The 21,361-nt window shown below is 39.3% G+C and overlaps 2 protein-coding genes across 2 annotated transcripts in view; both read left to right on the top strand.

The window, feature by feature from the left end:
* The window catches only part of LOC131362286 (neurturin), a 28,628-nt gene extending 21,386 nt beyond the window's left edge, over positions 1-7,242 (top strand). The window contains exon 4 of the mRNA XM_058404218.1: positions 3,075-7,242. Coding sequence (XP_058260201.1) covers positions 3,075-3,499 — 425 coding nt within the window. The 3' untranslated portion in view covers positions 3,500-7,242. The remainder of the gene's footprint in view (positions 1-3,074) is intronic.
* A 1,920-nt stretch (positions 7,243-9,162) lies between these two features.
* On the top strand, positions 9,163-19,409 carry rad54l (RAD54 like). Its single transcript, XM_058402220.1, has 18 exons — positions 9,163-9,478; positions 9,564-9,656; positions 11,075-11,179; positions 11,376-11,436; positions 12,185-12,320; positions 12,437-12,506; positions 12,975-13,263; positions 13,492-13,616; positions 13,766-13,916; positions 14,069-14,195; positions 15,007-15,081; positions 15,572-15,702; positions 16,067-16,177; positions 16,306-16,429; positions 17,110-17,188; positions 17,772-17,951; positions 18,599-18,762; positions 18,997-19,409. The coding sequence occupies exons 1-18, from the start codon at positions 9,476-9,478 to the stop codon at positions 19,196-19,198; spliced, it is 2,226 nt and encodes a 741-aa protein (XP_058258203.1). The 5' UTR covers positions 9,163-9,475; the 3' UTR covers positions 19,199-19,409.
* The last annotated feature ends 1,952 nt before the right edge of the window (positions 19,410-21,361 follow it).

Here is a 21,361-nt window from a genome sequence, read left to right as displayed (position 1 = left end):
TGCTTCCAAATTGACTTTGATATGAATGAAGTTTGAGGTTAGAGCCAGACAGAGGGTGAGGCAGACGGAGAAGGAGAGGGACGGTGAGACAGCAGAGCAGAGCAGGAGAGAAAGAACCTGAATGGCCTGTCAAAGCTTCTTCTTTCCTGTTAATTGTTTGAAGTTAAGTACTCTGTGTACTGTGCTATTTTTCTCAGTTGTATATTTAAAAGACAATACTCCCTACACAAAAACCTCCAAACCACAATCTTTCAAACTGCAGCTCCGCTGTCCCTGTGCCACTCCCAGTCCTCCAAACAGGCGTACTTTAGGAGTGCAAGAAACCTTTTCCAGGTCAGGCAGAGAGCCACTAGACTTGTGAGAAAGATCCCCTAATAAATGCTTTATTATATACTTGATATACTTGTTTTTTTTTTTCTAGTTAACTTATAAATCATGATAGACAGTGTCTAATAAATTGTAGAGGCTATATGCTGTGTGTAATATTTAACTAGCTCGTGTAACATTCACTTGCTTGCTAACGACTTTATTTAACATTTTTAATGACACAATAAATAGTCTATTAAGGCTTGCATATCAAAAAATCATTTTATGGCCAAATCTCACCCTTGTTTAAGTGGATGAACTTTAACTTTGAACTTTTTTATCCTGAGCTTGTCCCAGGCACTTCACAATATCATCATACTGACCATCCTTTTAACACAATTAGCCTTTACTCTTCTACACCTAATTACTTCCATCCATCCATTTTCTATACCTGCTTTATTCCTAATTAGGGTCACAGGGATCTGCTGGAGCCTATCCCGGCACACACTGGGCGAAAGGCAGGGGTACACCCTGGATAGGTCGCCAGTCTGTCACAGGGCCACACCTAATTACTTGTGATTTCTTTTGAGTCTTGTTTTCTTCCGGAGTCATTTTAGGGATCCCTTGCTACTATCACATTTGTCTTGCCCATTAGAGATCTAAATCTATATCCGGTTTTCTTTAAAGCTGCTTTGTGAAAATGTCTATAGAAATAAGACAACTGAATGACGTAAGCAGTTACATTAGCTCCTTAACCCTCTATTAGTCTGCAGTATGCTGGTATTTATTCTGTCTCACATATTTTGCTTTGAATAAACCTGCTTGATTAATTCATCATTGTACATAATGAACTGATTATATATTATGCATGATATTTAGTATATGTGGCAGTGATATTGTACATGCATTCCAAATGTAATAATCAGTATGATAGGAAATACTTTCTTCAAGATCTGACTGTAAATGTGCTCCCAGAAAGCATAAATAGAATGACTTGATTTTGCGTGTGACAGGTTTTGACACAGCAAATTGCCCTGTGGATTGCTTCTGGAAAGCAAATTACTTAGATTTTCGCCTTGGGGAGATTTCTGATTCATATTTTTGTTTTGTCCTTAGCTCCTGATGTTTTAACCTCCTGTCATTAGGTGCTGAAGCGTGATGTGGCTTGTTTTCAAAGCATGTGCAATCTCGGCATGAAGAGGGGTTTATAGCATTTTAGATTATGGTAGACGTCCTCGGTGAAAGAGCTGATAAGTGCTGGAATTCACACTGATTTTAATCGTAGGTGTAACACCCATCAGCTGTGGAAGCTTGATTCACAAGCATTCTGAATGATACAACACTAAATATTATATTACATCTCGTTATATAACAAATGGCCTTCATTCTGTTTTGTTGAGGTCCATAATATGATATATACTGAACGTAAATCCATAGTGAAATGATTCAGTTGACTCTCACAGGAGGTAAACTCAAAATTCTCAGCAAATGGTTCTCGGTTTTAATGTCTATTAGTAGAGTATATTAGATGTTTTAAATGTATGGAAATATAAGCAGATGGAGTGAAATGAATGCATCATTTTAAGGTCAATAAAATTATTTAGACAGATAAAGATGTGTTCCTCAGTCTGGTATTATGTGGCAGTTTTGTGCAGATTCCACCTTTCCTGTCTGTGGCATGCATGTGTCAATATGCTCTTACCATTTGTCTTTGGTTATATCCCTGCTGCAGTCTTATCCTTTTTAATCCATAAATTATTAATGCCTTAAAATCCCAGGACCCATCAGGAGTCCAGACATTCCCCACTCTTCTTATGACATACAGCATTGTGCATAAGTCTTTGGCATATGTAAAGAAATCCAAGACAACGATGTGGGAAATGTGTTCTCGGTACACTTTGAGCCTCTTAATACCAATCATTCGTCACTTAAACGCCAAAGTAGTTACCCATTTTATAATGACTACCTCCCAGTTGATAGCACAGCATTTCACAAATCATCTCAAACTGGTTTAACATGAACATGACAGTGAGTTTGGAGTACTTGAGTCGCCTCCCTCTCACCAAATCTGAAACCACTTTTCAGCTGTTGTAGAATGGGAGTTTCATGCCATGAAGAATTGTAGCTGTTCTGAGAGCACATGGATGCCAGGAAATTACTGGATTAAAACCATATCCAAATTTATACATGTTCCTATTACTCAGAAACATAGGAAATTTATTATAGTCTATTTTAAAAGAATCAAAGATATCTTACAATAAACTGTGTAAGAAAAATGAACTAAACTTTAACATTAGAATATTTGGCATTGTTTATGAAATGAAAAAAAGTCATTATATGAAATGGGTTGCACATGTAGTTAGGGATATGTTGGGTTTAAACAGACAAGGACACTTTACAGTTTTAATGTAATAATGTAATGTTATATCTTTTAGAAATCCTTTCAGCAAAACTGCCTACCCATATACTCTAACCTCTCCTCCAGACTTAAACCACTGTGGCTTGTGCACATCAAATACCATTTGTTTCTGTTGTGTTGTAAGTTTGTTGTTTTTTTCCCATGGTGGCGGATGACAAAGTGATTTTAAGTGATTGTGTGCAACCTCATATGTACATTCTAGCGGTACAGCAGAAATACAAAGGCTCAGGGCAATGTATATAAAAATCATTTACTCACTTTCAGTTCAGAAAAAAAGATATTTGTTGTGTTAAACTGTAAGATATATGATGCATTAAAATCATTTGTTTTTCACTCTCTTAACATACAGATCCATCCTTGGCAGAGGAAGGAGAAGAATACAGGGCCAGATGGCATCGGTCTCTAGCAGACGTTTCTGTGGCTTTTCGAAAATCCCGCAAAGAGCGCAAGAACCGAAAACGGCAGCGAGAAAATCTGAACCAGGACTGTCACCTTGAGAAGAAACAGATGCGTGTGCGCGACCTGGGCTTGGGCTATGATTCAGACGAAATTGTGCTCTTTAAGTATTGTGTAGGGACATGCATGAGCTCACGGAGGAATTATGACTTGGCGCTTAAAATTCTAACTGAGAACGGCAGCATCATGGGCCGTGATGTGAGCACTCATCCGTGCTGTAGGCCAACGCGCTTTGAGGCTGTGTCTTTCATGGACACCCGAACAAACTGGCAAACCATCCGGTGGCTTTCAGCAGCCAACTGCAGCTGTGTGGGGTGAGAGGAGGAGAGAGAGCAGCTTGGTGAAAATGAGAAATAAGTAAAAACATTCAGCTTGGGGATGGACGAAGACAAGGATTTGTTGAAGTTGTATCTATTCTGGCACCTCAGATGGAGAACTCAACTGGCTGTTCTATGAGGAGCAACGTGACAGATGCAAATGTTGCAGCTGTTGTGTCATGAATGGGGTGGAACAGCAGCAGAAAAGATTAATAAAGGGGCAAGCGATTGTGCTTTCCTGTCACAGAGAGTGGAGAGGATGCTCCTCTGATGCTGTAGGGAACAGGAACTGGTTCATATGAGAAGGAAACTGAGAATGCATTATGAAAAGCATCATTTATCAAGAAATGATTTAAAAAAAACTGTTCACATTAACATAGAGAATGATCCTTGGACTCATCTCGCTAGGAGCCAGGAACTTCTTTGTAGCCAAACCCTGAAGGATCCATCGGCACTTCTACACTGTAGAAGTGCAGAACTGATATGTCACACACACACACACACAATATTACATGTCACCTTCCCTTCATAAAGGAACATCCTCTGTCATTAAGTTATCGAACCCCACTTGGGTGTGTGTAGTATTCATTAGACATGTGCCGATTTTAAATATTCATTATGATATGAAATATTTATTGTGATAATTGCATAACCTTCTTATCCTGGAACATTACAGTGTATTATATAATCCAATAAGAACTTATTATATTCTGTCCAAAATCAGGAACCTTGGAAGACAGTTCTATCATGCCAGCGTATGCAACACAATATATGCTATATAAGCATGTTATATTACTGTGCAGTTTACACAAGGTGCAGAGTCCAGCTTCTTGCACTCTCTAGAAGACACATGCAGCCTCTCCTACACCTCAGCCCAGGATGCACATCAGCATAGGCTCACGTATTGCTACATTAGCAACTATTTTACAATAGGGAGCTTTTTTTTTTTTTTTAATAATAATTTTTTAAAGGTCAGTCTTGATTCTGGTGAATTTATGACATTTATGTTGATGAAGCACCAGTGACATACTTATTTCCTTACCTTATTACCTCATTGGCTTCTTTGCATTTTTTTTTCTATTTTATTTAATCACAGCTCTCTTGTTATTATAACAGTTTTATGCCTTCTTTATACAAATGTTTGACGACTATGACTTCAGGTTCAGGTAAACCATTCAGTGGGCATTATATACAGAATCTGAGTCTTACATTTAGCTGCAGGTGAGGTGTTGAGATAAAGCATTGCATGGCCTGATTAGTTTGCATGTCTATAAGCAACAGGTTGTTCAAATAACTTCAGACAGGATATTATCATGGCAGAATGGACATAAGTGGGCGAGGTTATTGCCCTTTAGATGCCTTTTCTTCACAGACTGACAACCAGTTTTCTTTTAAAACTCTGCATGTAGCCAACAAAGCATCTCGTCTGTTAGAAGACACAGCGGGGCACGACTGAACATAAACTGCTTTTGCAATAATTGTTGCACAGTTTCTGTCACTTCTATTATTCACAGATCTGTTATTCCTGGTAGAAGAGGAACTATGTCTCATTCAGGACAGTTCTGAGAAACTGCTTAGTTTCTCAGAACTCATTGAAAGCATTGCAGTTGATTTGTGCTTAGCTACTTGACACAGCTTAAAACAGCCAGTCAACATTCTTTCCTTCTTCCTCCATGCTCTGAAGTTTGCATGCATTCTCTGTGCTTCAGAGGTTGCCTCCAGGTACTCCAGGTTTCCTCCCATCAGACGTGTTGTTGGCTGACTGGGATCTAAGATGTCTGTAGTTTGCAAATGGGTGCACAGTTGTGCCCAACAATGTACTAGAACTGCACCCAGGGTCTCCCCTGCCTTGTGCCTCACGTCCAATTGGATTAGGCTCCAGGTTCCCTGTGACACTGTGTGCAATAAGCGGTACAGAAAATGGATGGATGGATCAAAATCTAATAGCAGTCCAACGTTTTGAAACTGCTCCAGTTGTAGTACTGACCTGGTGTGCCCTTAACATTGAGGGGTCAGTCATCGACCAGTTTATGGTTTAAAGCAAGCATGACAGGAAGGATTCATTGATGAATGCAATCCCAACTTCATTTCAACAGTATCTGCACATTGACAGTATTTTATATTCACTGTTCCCTTCATATTGGAACGCACAACTAGGCAAATACTCCTTTTTATACAGGCCATGCTTTCTTTCTCTTGATGTTAATTTCCATATTGTGACACATTATTTCTGTATAAACCAATTGTATTTATATGAAGGGAATCCGTAACTAATGGTGTGATGAGGTGGTCTAACCATGCAGGGCTGGAAACAGTCCAACATAAGAAACACATCAGAGATACCCAAGCAACAATGAAAGATGGCAGAATTCTAATACTGTTTTTAACACACTTGCCTTTGCTCACAGCCACAATGTTGTGACCTGTTCCATGGCCTCAGTTTCACAATTGAAGTTTGTAAGATGACCTAAGAGGGGTCAGCATGACTGTAGGTTTCAACTTACAGTATGTGTGCACTTCCAAATGCCAGATCCATGTAGTGCATGATGGTTGTGGCACAATTCAGTCACAGAAAGTTTCACAAAGCTCAATTTTATGTGAATGATCAGTTAACCAACCAGGTGAGGGTATATATTTGTTACTAAACAAACAGCAGCTTGGTTATTAGTTATTATTAATATTACTACTAGTACAAAACATAAAGTATATGAACTTGCTATCAGTAAACCTATAGTTTAATGCCATATTTGATAGCCTTTTTTAAAACAAGGTATGTTAAAAACAGTATTAAAACTTAAAGCGTACAGGTATATACGGTCCATAAAAAGAAAAGAAACTCAATTATCCATTTCTTTTATTTGTGTGTGAGCTTTTTTTTTGCATGCCGAGGGTTAGAATTTGTTTTGCTTTTTTTTGTTTGTTTTTTTTTTGCATCACTCCCTCTCATTTTAAAGGAATTTATTTAATTTCAATCATAATCATTTATTTAATCATTTAGCTAAGACATGTCCAAAGTTTGCTCCTTTTGTTTTACACTGGAGTTACATGGCTAATGTAGCTGAGTAAAGAATTTTTTTCCTTAACTGAACACAGAAAGTGAAGTCCATTTAAAACGTGTCATGTTTTGGGGGAAATCTCATGTGCTCTAAAGAGGAAGAATACTTTTGTTGAGTCTGGATCCTGTGAACATGTAAAGGACGCTGTATTTGACATGTTGGTTATTTTTGGACCGTTCTGAGCACAGCTGAGCATTGTTTTTTGTTGTTGTTGTTTTTTGTATCAGAACAGTCTGAATAATGGCCTCCTCTTCCCCACTGGATGCTATGCATCCCCGGCTTTATTTAAGGGAAAGGTTTATTAGACATAACTTATCTATTTATCATTGTATTCATATGTTTCTTCCCATAATGATCGGATGCTTATAATTTATCAGCTGACTGTTGTATTTACTACTCATGTTTCCTTAAGAATTGTACATTTTATATATATATATATATACATTATTAATGACACAGTTAAAAGGAGCAATGTATTCTCATCAGGTTTCAAGCACCACAATGCAAAACAAACAATTCATCAACATATGGTTAATGCAATGTAATTTATATTCTAACACATCAAAACTTAGTTAAATATGCAAAGCCATTATTATTATTATTATTATTATTATTATTTTTATTATTATTGTTATTCAACTGTGTCTCCAATTTCACTGTAAAGCGTCACATAGACTCTATTTTTGTACATCTGTCCTGTAAAGGAATAAAGGTTTTGTATTAGAGAAAATGCCTGTGTGGTGTGCTTATAAGGGACATGAGCAGAAAGGGAAAGACTAAATATTACTGCAATATTTAATCTGTCCAGATATGGATATCAGCCCAAGACTGATATAGAGGATGATACCTATGTACATATAACATTGATTACTAATTGAATAGTTACATTAGATTTTTGACCCCCTGGCCTTGTGGACGCACTTCGTGTGAAGGTCCTGTACTCTATAGCAGGTGAAAAGTATGTACAGATTTTTTTTTTCATTAACAGCAAGCAACTGAATTTAAGTGAAAGCTACCTATGAAGCAAGAAGCTCACGCTGAGTTCGGCACGTCTCTGTAAACTAACACAAACACTGAGTTTTGTTCACTTATCACAACACCATCAGCCTCTGATTAGCTTGCTTTCAAAGTGGATGATGAGATAAGACTATTCGTTCTCCCTGGAGGTCATAAGCCTTGTGCAGCACTGTGTGTGTGCGTGTGTGTGTGTGGATGAACAGTCAGCAGAGCAAAGCGTAAACTGTACTAGTCACACAGACGGAGCTGATTATTTGATTATAGTCTTGAGTATAGCAGTGTTACAGGCTGAGCAGACCTGTTGCCCTGAGGGGTAATAGACAGTCTTGGTGTAGCACCTATTTCATGTAAGTGTGGCCATTATGATTAGTTTCTCAACACATATGTGGCATAAGATGTTCACTTTCTGCAACATAGCATGTGATTTAAAAAGAACTATTTAGACTACACTTCCTTTACCATTTGCATTGAATCAGATTTACGATGTTGATTTTAAATTGTGAATCATTTGGTAGCTTAATGAAACAGTAAATTCATGTCAAGTCAAATATACAAAGCTACAGCGCCATCTGTTGGACTATGGTGAAAGCACATATGAATTGTATGTTTTCACTTTTAATGGTAGTTAATTTCTAGTTTATAGTTTGGAGATGTTTAAAGGCGCTATGTAAACCTCGTGTATTGTTTTTCTGAACCATTTTAACCACAATTTATGTTGCAGGCAGTTTTCACAGTCCTCATGATAAAGTGTCTTTTCAGTCATATCTACTGCAATAAGACTCTGTATAAAGCCATGAAGTCAGAGTCTTTTTATTCACTTGACGTTAAATCTCCAGACCTGTCCCTGCATGACAATGCCCCTGTGCACAAAGGGGGGATCAAACTGTAGACATGGTGTACCATGGTTGTAGTGAAATCAGTCAAGTGGGCTTTGACTTCAACCCCACTTTTGGGATAAATTGGATTGCGGACTGCTTGCAAGGCCTTTGTGTGATTTCACTAATGCTAAATGGACAGAAATTCCCATAGCCATGCCCACATGGATATGATGGTCAGTTGTCCACATACTGTATTTTTGGTCATACTGTGTGACTGTGCTTCATGTAGTACATAGCATTCCCTTATACTGTGCCCATAAAATACATCTCTCTCTCTCTCTCTCTCTCTCTTTTATTTTCTCTTTTATTCTCTCTCTCTCTCTCTCTTTTATTTTCTCTTTTATTCTCTCTCTCTCTCTCTCTCTCTCTCTCTCTCTCCCTTAAGTTGAAGGTTTGTCAGTTTACTGGTACAAGCAGTAAATCATAGCTAATCCGCAAATGTCACAGGAAGATTAAATAAGGAGGTTAATACAACATGATCATCAAAACAATTATTGATCAGAAACTAAATTTGCTGATAAAAAAAAAGTCTTATGTTTGGCATGGAAAATAGTTGGCAGTTTAGTTCAAAGTATTTTTAATACCCTGGTCCACATCTAACCCAGAGCCGACTGACAAGTTAATGCTTTATTCCCACTGTCACTTCTCATTTTTCTGCAACGCGTTCTAAGATTTTGGTCCTTTTCCTTTTCCGTATATTTGCGTCACTGGTGTGGACGCGGGTTATTTAATAACAAATCATGGCACTTGGAGCTTGTTGCTTTGCAAAACTACTTCGTTCAAATATCTGATTTAATTAAGTGTCCAGCTTGGGTGCATTCCCATGCCATATAAAGGAATAATTAAATACGTTGTATTTCTGTTAACAATGATACTCCGTAACTCTAAATCATAACACTAGGCAGTTCTGTTAGCATTAGTCGTTAGCTTGCTAGCACTGTCTACTATAGCAACAGAATCAGGGTGAGTTTCTCGTTCAGCTCACTGCGCTCTTTACACCAAACTCTCCCGCGTCTCTAGGTCAGAATGGTGAGTAAACACATTTAATGTATAAAGTGATCGTTTGCACAGCATAAACGGATAAAAATAAATGAATCATGACTTTTGGTTGCAGAGAAGAAGCTTTGCGCCCAGTCAGCTGGCCAAGAGAAAGCAGAGAGGCGATTCATCTGACGATGATGAAGATGAAGACTGGGGTCCTGAAATTGTAAATAGATCCATAAAAAGTATTTCCCCACATATAGATGCACTATATAAAGCAGACACTGTGAAGCTGGCAATCTGCATGTTCAATACTGAGCCCTTCACTATACTGCCAAAAGTTTTGGGACATGCCTCCAAATCATTGAATTCAGGGATTGTGCTTGGCCCCTTAGTTCCAGTGAAAGGAACTCTTAATGCTTGAGCATACCAAGACATTTTGGACAATTTCATGCTCCCAACTTTGTGGGAACAATTTGGGGATGACCCCTTCCTGTTCCAACATGACTGCACACCAGTGCACAAAGCAAGGTCCATAAAGACATGGATGAGTGAGTTTGGTGTGGAGGAACTTGACTGGCCTGCACAGAGTCCTGACCTCAACCTGATAGAACAGAGCAGATGAATTACTGCGAGCCAGGCCTTCTCGTCCAGCATCAGTGCCTGACCTCACAAATGCGCTTGTAGTGGAATGGTCAAAAATTCCCATAAACACACTCCTAAACCTTGTAGAAAGTCTTCCAAGATGAGTTGAAGCTGCAAAGGGCGGGCCGACTCCATATTAAATTCATGTGCATGTAAGGCAGATGTCCCAAAACATTTGGCAATACAGTGTATCTTGAGCTCCAAATTTTGTTTGTCAATAAGAAGTGAATAATTTGCTGTCAGAAAATATGTTGATTCTGTACTCCACCGATTCACTAGCTAAACACTATATCAAAGCCTCCCAAAATGTTTTATTATTTTTTTTTTTCTTTTCCTACATTTGTTAGTTTTACAGCCTGGAATTGAAATGGATTTAGGTCATGGCTTTACACAGAATATCCTATGATATTGAATTAGGGGGAAGACATTATTACTTTGTAAAAATAAAAAAAAGTCACTCCTCTGAAACCTAAATTAATTGGAAAGAGATATTATTCTGTTACAGTGCTACATGTCCATCTTGATACTGAAGAATTACATATTAGCACACACTGTCAGTAGTTGAGGCTCTAAAGTTATTTGGTTGTCCAACCCTTTTGACACCACTTGAATGCTGGGCTTCATACTTTAAGGTTCATAGCATTAATGAAACGTAAAACGGGCCTATTCCATTTTGGCGAATTAAAAACAAATAGCTAATACTAAATTAAAATTAAAAAACAAAGAAACTAATACTAGGGTCCCTAAGTAAACTGGTAACCTATGAAAGGAAGCTGAAACAGGGCTATTTTTCTAAAAACAATACCAGAGAGAAGCATTTTTACTGCTGGTCTCAGATCTATACCCCCTCTGTACATCATGAAACTGGTTTTTGTACCACACGTGCTGTTTGTCCAGACCTTTGTTTACACTGCATGTTTGAAGCATAGTTGAAGTTACGTATTATTCGCTGACTTATTTGCTATTAAACATATTTCATTATTAAATGTACTCTTACAGAAAAGCAAAAGGATTAAAGACTGCAGAGAAAGTTACGTCTCTCCATATAGGAAGCCTCTGACCCAGCTCACAAACCGGCCTCTGTGTGTGGACAGCAATGAGCATGTAAGGCACCGCAAAACATGTTGGCAGTTTTAAGTTAATAAATCATGATCAAGTTTGACAAAGACAGTGCTTAAGTAAAATAAGAAATGTGGAATACTATAGCAGGGACATGTCCTGGACCCTCCTCCATTTGTATCTGTTTTTCATCACATATTGCATACAAAAGTGTGATCCCTTTTTTTTTTTTTTTAAACAGGAGGCTTTTATTCGAAGTATCCTTTCAAGACCATTCAAGGTTCCCATCCCTAATTACTCAGGTGTGCAGTGTTTCATTTCTACGTTATATGGTATGCGGATAGCTGACCATCATACCGATATGAGGTTCTTCCCCAAACTGTTGCCACAAAGTTAAAAACACAACAACTGTATAGAATGTCTTTTTATACCTGTAGCATTACAATTTCCTTCACTCGACGTTAAATGTCCAGACCTGTGCCTGCATGACAATGCCCCTGTGTGCAAAGGGAGAATCAAATTGTGTACCATGGTTGTAGTGGAAGCTGTCAAGTGGCCTGCAAAGGGCTCTGACTTCAACCCCACTTTTGGGATCAATTTGGATTGCAGATACTTTGTGAGGCCTTTGTGTGATTTCACAGCAGTTAAATGGACAGAAATTCCCATAGCCATGCTCACATGGGTATGATGGTCAGTTGTCCACATGCTGTATTTTTGGTCATATTGTGTGACTGTGCTTCACGTGGTACATAGCCTTTCCCTTATAATGTGCCCATAAAATACATCTCTCTCTCTCTCTCTCTCTCTGTTAAGTTGAAGGTTTTTCAGTTTATTGGTATTAAGTAATAAATCATAGCTAATCAGGAAGATTAAAAATTAATAAGAAGGGTTAATATAACATGATCATTAAAACAATTATTGATCATTAACTACACTTGCTGATAAAAAAAAAAGTGGTACAGCCCCCTAAAATAGAAATGTTTGTTAAAACTTAAGCACTACAGTTGTCATGTTTACATCTGTATGTATTTCTGTATTCTCTCACTTCAGGTCCACTGGGTTTGAGGGCTCTGGGCTTAAAGAGATCAGGTCTTAGAAAGGCTCTCCATGACCCTTTTGAAGATGGTGCTCTGGTTCTTTATGAGCCTCCAGCTTTGGGGGCTCATGACCTCATCAAAACAGACAAGTCAGTCACCTGTCATCTAACAGTTCTGCCTTGATAAAGTGCTCAGCATTATTCCTATGAAACAAATATCCTTCAATTCTTATTTCTGTATTTGTTCACCTCTCATCATTCTGCAGGGACAAGCTGCCGGTGCACGTTGTGGTGGATCCGGTGCTTAGTAAAGTTCTTCGACCCCATCAAAGGGAGGTGAGTCATTAAGGATGCTAGTCATATAGTTTTTTAAACCAATTAAGAAACAGCAATTATGTTTTATTATATCATAATTATTATATTATTTATATGTAATTATTATATCTACATTGTATATGTAGACCTATCGAAATTATTTATTTTTTAAAATAATTGTTCTTCTTTATAAATTGCTGCAGGCAGTAAACTTAAGGTTCATTCCGAATAAAAGCCTAATATAATTCATTTTGTATTTCTGGCTGAAAAACGTTAATGTGAATTTATTTGTCATAAAACAGATTATTTTTCCCCAAAACAATGCCTGCAAAATGTCATTTCATCATTTGTCATCTGCTAAAAATGGTCAGTGTTCTACAGTTACTGAGGATAGCTTTGATTACAGTCTTCACTGTGTAATTTTTTGCAGCATTGGAAGATTCAGGGCATTATGACAAAAATCTGTCAATGTGTTGTGGTTGTTTTCAGGGTGTGAAGTTTCTGTGGGAGTGTGTGACAGGGCGACGCATCACTGACTCCTACGGCTGCATCATGGCTGACGAGATGGGACTGGGGAAGACACTGCAGTGCATTACGCTCATGTGGACTCTCCTCAGGCAGAGTCCTGATCTCAGACCTGAGATTGATAAGGCCATTGTGGTCTCCCCATCCAGCCTTGTCCGAAACTGGTATAATGAAGTGGCTAAGTGGCTCGGAGGACGTGTGCATCCTGTGGCGATTGATGGTGGCTCCAAGGAAGAGATAGACAAAAAGCTTGGTATTTAATATTATTATTAATTGTTGAGATTTCTACTGCAGCTTCAGCATGCACATTGTGTTGACTGTGTTACATTTCCAACCATCTTTAATGTCTTTTAAGTCTTGCAGTTGCAGTACACATGGTATCATTTGCACCAATTGCTAAAATAATTGCCATATTTAAAGATGTTTGAGGGTGGAAAACTCATACTGCTGTAATTAACATAATTTCTTAAAAATATTTCAGTGAACTTCATTTCCCAGCAAGGTCTGCGAGTTCCCACTCCCATTCTGATTATTTCATATGAAACATTCCGCCTTCATGCTGAAGTTCTGCATAAAGGCAAGGTCGGATTGGTCATCTGTGATGAGGTATTAAAAGTCTTCCCTGCATGGTGAATTAGTTGTATGTGAACCATAGTGGCAATCCTTGCTTTCCTAACTGCAGTATTAATGAGCACAGCAACAATTAGTCAGTTTGGGTAATGTCAGCGATTCAGGTGTTATTCTTCTTTGCTTAGGGCCACAGGTTGAAAAACTCGGATAATCAGACGTACCAGGCTCTGAACGCGATGAATGCCCAGCGCAGAGTCTTGATTTCCGGAACTCCCATTCAGAACGATCTGCTTGAGTACTTCAGTCTGGTGCACTTTGTCAACGCTGGCATCCTCGGTATGTGGCTCAAAAAACACCACACCTAACTTTTACTTGTCCGTGCACACACTTCTCGACATGTAGTCTGCCAATTTTTTACAATGCAGCATACATCAGAAAAGACCAGTCTGTTTCCTTTCACATGTGTTGCCTGTCATGTGTTCTTGCAGGCACAGCTCAGGAATTTAAAAAGCGCTTTGAGATTCCCATTCTGAAGGGCCGTGATGCAGATGCTAGTGATAAAGAGCGAGCTGTCGGGGAAGAGAAGCTAAAGGAGCTCATCAGCATCGTTAACAGGTGAGCTAAAGGACAAGGAGAATATTTAGTCACAGTAATGTCTTTCTGTTCTAACCTAAGTAAATTCACTGTACATGTAACAAACACAGCAGGTCTGGACTCATAGTTTGTAGTGTGTATTGCCATTAAGAAAGATTCTGGCCCCCCCCAGCCCACTCCAACAGCCTGGGTTCGATTCCCAGCCAGTGCCCAAACCCTAGCCACTGGATGCAGTGCTGGTCCCAAGCCTGGATAAAAAAAAAATAGGGAGGGTTGCGTCAGAAAGGGCATCCGGCCAAAACCTGTGCCAACTTGGGCCAGTTGGTCCGCTGTGGCAACCCCTCACACACAGGGAACAGCCAAAAGATCAACAACATTAGTGAGTTGACTCTAACCTTGTAAGTGTGAGCTAAGGCTATAGTCAAAAATGCTAGCAGAGATGAAGACAAACTCAAAGACTGATCATGATAGAAAACAATCGAATCTTTTTCAAGGCCTTTACTTAAGTAGTTGACTTGCCTGGAAGAAGGAATTAATCTTTGCGCATATGAAAACAAAAGAAAAGACAACACAAACATTATTCAAGTCAAGTCCAAGATAATATTTAGCAAAACCAGTCTGAGTACAAATGCCAATCAAAACATCTCATGAGCAGACTGTATTCTATAACCGGATTCCTACAGCCCTAGTCGGAAGAAAAGAAAACAAGGGTGTGGTTGTTTTTGTTTTGTTTTTTAATTAAGAAAGTGCTAATTATTTCTGTTTATTCAGCTGTCGGTGTCTCCTATGCTTCATATATCACGTTTGTTGATTGTACTTTATATCTCTGCAGGTGTCTGATCAGGAGGACCTCTGATATTCTCTCTAAGTATCTCCCTGTGAAGGTTGAGCAAGTCGTTTGCTGCAGGTGATGCGTTTGTCTGAATTCTGATATTTCAGTAGAGGAATAGTCTCATGAGACATAGAAGACATAGAAAACGTGCGTGTGTGTGAGAAACAGATTGATGAATTTAATGTCCTGTGTGTGTGTGTGGAAGGCTGGTCAAACCAGCAATAAATAGAATTTAGTAAAATGTTCATTTTTAAAGATATTAATTTTAGTTTGGATTGTGACACTACATCATTTAAATGGAATATGTGTTTCACATTGAATTTAAGATCAGGTCCTGCCTGTTACACGGCCACTAGAAAAGTAGTGACTTTTTGATGTTACGCTCCATAAAATTCAGCCTCTGAATCTATTATTAAACTGTACACATATTATTTCAACAATTATTGTAACACTGTTTTGTATTTACTTTGCTTTTAATTTTGCAAGTCTTTTCTTCTTCTTGTTGTTGTTGAGTGAAATACTGCTAGTAGGAGTATTGATGTGTGTGTGTGTGTCACTTGTGCAGACTAACTCCTCTGCAGAAGGAACTCTATAAGCTGTTCCTGAAGCAGGCAAAGCCAGTAGAGACTCTACAACAGGGAAAAATCAGCGTTTCCTCACTGTCTTCTATCACCTCCCTCAAAAAGCTGTGCAACCGTGAGTATGAACACATCTGCTTCTGCTGCTTCACACAACAACTCTTCACCAGAGACTGACTGGACATAAACATGCATGTTTTTCCCTCTTACTTCTATCACCTAAGGGATAGATTTATTTATTTTCTTTACTGTAATAAAGTAGAAATGAGCAGTGGAAAAAGAAATAAAGCACAGCAAAGATTTTTTTTAAAAAATTATAAATAACTCATGATAGCTTGATTTTGAGTAACTGGGTGGTGAGTAAATGTGGAATTGGTTGTGAAGAACATTTGTTTCCATGATGAAAACAATGTAAATGCTGATTTAAATTATTTTCTGAACTTTCAACTAAATAAACTGTTTTTATTTCCTTCTTTCTTCAGACCCCTCACTGATCTATGAGAAGTGTGTGGAACGGGAGGAAGGCTTTGCTGGGGCAGTGGAGCTCTTCCCACCTGGTTACACAACTAAAGCTGTTGAACCACAGCTTTCAGGTCAGCTGTGTGTCGTGTGTGTGTCCTATGTATATGTCTTATGTGTTATACAAGTGTGTGTGTGTGTGTGTGTGTCGTAGATGCCGTTTGAATGTTCAGTGATTAAGATTATTATTGTTTGGTTTCAGGAAAGATGCTGGTGCTCGACTACATTCTGGCCATGACACGAACGACAACCAGCGATAAAGTGGTGCTGGTGTCGAACTACACACAGACACTGGACCTGTTTGAGAAGCTGTGTCGTACTCGCAAGTGAGAGAGCCACATCCACACAATTTATTCAGCTGAAAGTATAATAAGACTCTTATAGGTGAAATGAATAATAATGATGATCAGTAGTGAAATTATAGTGATAATGAGAATAAAATTATATTAATGCATTTTAAATTTAGGAATTATATAAGGTTTATTCATTTTTCTTTTTACTGTAAGAGTCACATACAACAACATTCGTTCTTTTATCGTCAGTACCTGAGCCATCCTTTAGATCTTAATATTTTATAAAACATATCAACTAACATAGATATGTAATACAGTTTTAATTTCTTTAGTTGCATTTATTAAAAATGTATTTATGATTTTTAAAAGATAAAACAATGTAAGTTAAGTAATTCCTTATTCCTAATACTTTAATGATGGCCAAATTGCACACATCTTCACTTTATAATGCTGTCATACTGTTTCAGCCACCGATCTGTATTTGTATATTATTGTATATGTTCAGTTCTATAGGTAATCTCTATAGCTGTGTATGTGACCAGTTAAATTAGAATTTCTATTATTTCTGTGAATTCTGTATACAAAGACATTTCGAGATCTGTGATTACAGTTGTTCCATGTTGTTATTGCTATTGATTCACTTGTAGTGCTGCTACAACATGCTGTATGTGGTTTAGCTAATCCACCGTCGGTGTGTTTTATCGTTGAATTAGATATCTGTATGTGAGGCTGGATGGAACAATGTCTATCAAGAAGAGAGCCAAGATTGTTGAAAGATTTAACAGTCCTTCTGTAAGTCCTAATTTAATTTTCTCTCCAGTTAAGGATTTCAAATTACATGAATGTTTCAGCAGATGCTTTTATCCAGAGAAAGCTGAGAATCCAGAATTTGATTTTGATCCCTAGTCACAGAATAGCACTGTACAGTCTTTATGATTACAGCAGCTACAAATCCATAGCATCCATTTTTATCCGGGCTTGGGACCGGCACTGCATCCTGCGGATGGGGTTTGGGCACTGGTGGGAATCGAACCCGGGACAGGTTTTATGCTGAAGTTTTATGCTGATGTTTTATTCCTGATGCAATCCTCCCATTTCATCCGGGCTTGGGACCGGCACTGCATCCCGTGGGTGGGGTTTGGGCACTGCTGGGATTCGAACCCGGGCCTTCCGCATGGTACCCACCACTGAGCCACCAGTGCCCATCCACAGAAGCAGAATATAGAGCTGATAAAGGGAGCTGTGGGTGCAGAATGTACTGTAGCTGCTAAAAACACAAATGCTTATTTCACATATAATCTCCTAAACTCGCAGGTTAAAGTAAGTGCTAGTCATTTTTATAAGCCATTTTTCCATTCTCCATATCTTTTTCTAGAGCCCAGAGTTCATCTTCATGTTGAGTAGCAAGGCCGGTGGCTGCGGCCTGAACCTTATTGGAGCAAATCGGTTGGTAATGTTTGACCCAGACTGGAATCCAGCCAATGACGAACAGGCGATGGCGAGAGTGTGGCGTGATGGCCAGAGAAAAACATGCTACATCTACAGACTGCTCTCTGTGAGTGTATTCATAAAGCAGAAGTCCAAAGTCTCTCTCTCTGCTGATTATAAATAGGTTAAAATTATAATATGACACAGCCTGCAAGTGGAAGTGCATTTTTTTTTATATAGAAACACACACTGGAGTTTTATGCCCCGATTTGCCTTGATTACAATATTTTATTTATTAATGCATGAAATGTTGCACATTTTAATGGTTTACAGTTAAATGTCTGAGAGACTAATTCGGTCCTGTTCAGCCATTCCCTCACCAACATTACTCTCTCTGTAAAATCTCACACACACACACACACCCCACCCCCATCTCTCTCTAAAAATGCAGCTTATCATTTTACAGAGAAACAGGAAGGCGTAAATTTTCCTGTGCTGACAAACCTCACAAAGGACAGAGGCAACTTCCATAAATATTAGATAAATGTCTCCTAACAAAAAAAATGTAATCACACCAGCAATTATAGTTTTTTTGTTTGTTTAAATAAAAGATTATGTTGAGGGTCATACAAGTCACTGTGTTTGAGCTGTTACTATAGAAACAATAACGTAATAGAATATTAACCAATCGTTTATGTTAGAGCCGGAACTACTTTCCAAGCCAAATTGTGCGTGTGTGTGTGTGTGTGTGTGTGTGTGTGTGTGTGTGTGTAGACCGGGACTATAGAGGAGAAGATCCTACAGAGGCAGGCCCATAAGAAGGCTCTGAGCAGCTGTGTGGTGGATGAGGAGCAGGATGTAGAGAGACACTTTTCTCTGGAGGAGCTGAGGGAGCTGTTTACTCTCAACGAGGACACAATCAGCGACACCCATGACAGGTGCACATGCACAAAACAGCTCAGACCTGATCAGATGCATTTTTTTTTTGTAACAATCCAAATGGTATATTTGTAATTATAAATGACTTTTACGATTATAAATGCATGCAACAGATTTAAAGTACTGGAGCAGTTTAAGCCATTAGGAGATAACTAGTGGTTTACCTGACAAAGGAAATCCCATAGTGTTAGTGGAACATTGTGCCAAGATCACTTCTCTCTTTCTCTGTCAAGGTTTCGATGTCAGCGCTGTGTAAACGGGCGTCAGGTTCGCCCTCCTCCTGACGATTCAGACTGCACCAGCAATCTGTCCTGCTGGCATCACTGTGCAGATAAACGAGGGCTGAAGGACGTAGTACTCCAGGCCTCCTGGGACAAAGCGGTGACCTTTGTCTTTCACCAGAATTCCCACCATGACCAGAGAGGAGTCGTCTGAACACTACATAATCTAAACAACTGTAATCATGTGGAACCTGTCACATGCAGCTGTGGCTGACTCGTTCTGTACTTGTGCATCAGAGCTGCTCAGGTGAACGACATAAAGAAGATATCTGAGAGACATTCACATGAGATGATCCCTGTGTAATTATTTTTTGTTCTGTTTATTTATTTTGTACATTTAAGGGTCTTTATTAATGTTGATTAAATATGTCATATATAAAATACTGCCTCTTTTTACTATGTGTAGAACAAACACAAGACTGAACATTGCATGAACATTTCAGGGAACATGTATGATAGTTATATTGTGTATAAAGTTAGATCCAACATCCTGCATGAAGGAAAGAGAAGCTAACATAATGAACACGATGTCACTCAAGTGAAATCTAATAAGATGAGATCTAATAAGCACTCTATTACCTGATTGATCTCCTTGTGACTGCCGACTCTCAGCCAGAAGAATACACAGTAGTGCAAGTGGGAAGAATTGGGATTGTTTATCAATGTTGCTTACACACAAAGTGCAAATGTATAGTCTTTATTAGAAACATATGAATGCCTAACAGACAGACAAAATCACTTTACTGTGGTGTTCTTCCTGTCAGCATCAATACTGACAAAAGCCTCTTCTAGTGTTATTGTGAGATATTGTGTGTATTTTCACATGCAATTCTAGATATAACATCTGCATAATTTTGCACTAACATGAAAGTCCTGGGACTTAAACTCACAGCTTGAACAGCTCGGAGGAAACCAAATGGATGTGGTTGTCACCCAAATGGGAGGGTTGCATCAAGAAGATATTTGTTTTCATTTCGTTGTCTGTACCGCTTTATCCGATCTATACTCGGGTCACAGGGAGCCATCTCAGTAGTCATCGGGCATCAAGGCAGGATACACCCTGGACAGAGTGCCAGCCCATCACAGGACACACACACACACACACACACACACACACTATTCGCTTGACCTCCTCTGTAAAGTGTGGGAATGCAGGTGTTGACTTTTAATGGGAACGTTTTCTGTTCCAACTCCACCCACATTGAGTGGACACTCGGCAGCGGAGGGATTAAAACATATAAGAATTCTCTGCATGGGAGTCCTACCAGCATTACACTCTGCAGCTACATACACTATATTGCCAAAAGTATTCGCTCACCTGCCTTGACTCGCATATGAACTTAAGTGACATCCCATTCCTAATCCATAGGGTTCAATATGACGTCGGTCCGCCCTTTGCAGCTATAACAGCTTCAACTCTTCTGGGAAGGCTGTCCACAAGGTTTAGGAGTGGGTTTATGGGAATTTTTGACCATTCTTCCAGAAGCGCATTTGTGAGGTCACACACTGATGTTGGACGAGAAGGCCTGGCTCTCAGTCTCTGCTCTAATTCATCCCAAAGGTGTTCTATCGGGTTGAGGTCAGGACTCTGTGCAGGCCAGTCAAGTTCATCCACACCAGACTCTGTCATCCATGTCTTTATGGACCTTGCTTTGTGCACTGGTGCACAGTCATGTTGGAAGAGGAAGGGGCCAGCTCCAAACTGTTCCCACAACGTTGGGAGCATGGAATTGTCCAAAATGTCTTGGTATGCTGAAGCATTCAGAGTTCCTTTCACTGGAACTAAGGGGCCAAGCCCAGCTCCTGAAAAACAACCCCACACCATAATCCCCCCTCCACCAAACTTTACACTTGGCACAATGCAGTCAGACAAGTACCGTTCTCCTGGCAACCGCCAAACCCAGACTCGTCCATCAGATTGCCAGATGGAGAAGCGCGATTCGTCACTCCAGAGAACGCGTCTCCACTGCTCTAGAGTCCAGTGGCGGCGTGCTTTACACCACTGCATCCGACGCTTTGCATTGCACTTGGTGATGTATGGCTTGGATGCAGCTGCTCGGCCATGGAAACCCATTCCATGAAGCTCTCTGCGCACTGTTCTTGAGCTAATCTGAAGGCCACATGAAGTTTGGAGGTCTGTAGCGATTGACTCTGCAGAAAGTTGGCGACCTCTTCGCACTATGCGCCTCAGCATCCGCTGACCCCGCTCTGTCAGTTTACGTGGCCTACCACTTCGTGGCTGAGTTACTTTCATTCCCAAACACTTCCACGTTCTTATAATACAGCTGACAGTTGACTGTGGAATATTTAGGAGCGA

This window comes from Hemibagrus wyckioides, linkage group LG11, assembly GCF_019097595.1.
Source record: "Hemibagrus wyckioides isolate EC202008001 linkage group LG11, SWU_Hwy_1.0, whole genome shotgun sequence".
Lineage (NCBI taxonomy): Eukaryota > Metazoa > Chordata > Actinopteri > Siluriformes > Bagridae > Hemibagrus > Hemibagrus wyckioides.
Note: the sequence above shows the minus strand (reverse complement) of the source record. Positions and strands in the feature narration are given on the sequence as shown.

Bases quoted from the DNA above. Each gene is read 5' to 3' on its own strand.
- rad54l (XM_058402220.1), top strand. The intron at 16,178-16,305 runs GTCAGCTGTGTG...GTTTGGTTTCAG, and splicing joins TGTTGAACCACAGCTTTCAG to GAAAGATGCTGGTGCTCGAC. The intron at 18,763-18,996 runs GTGCACATGCAC...TTCTCTGTCAAG, and splicing joins ATCAGCGACACCCATGACAG to GTTTCGATGTCAGCGCTGTG.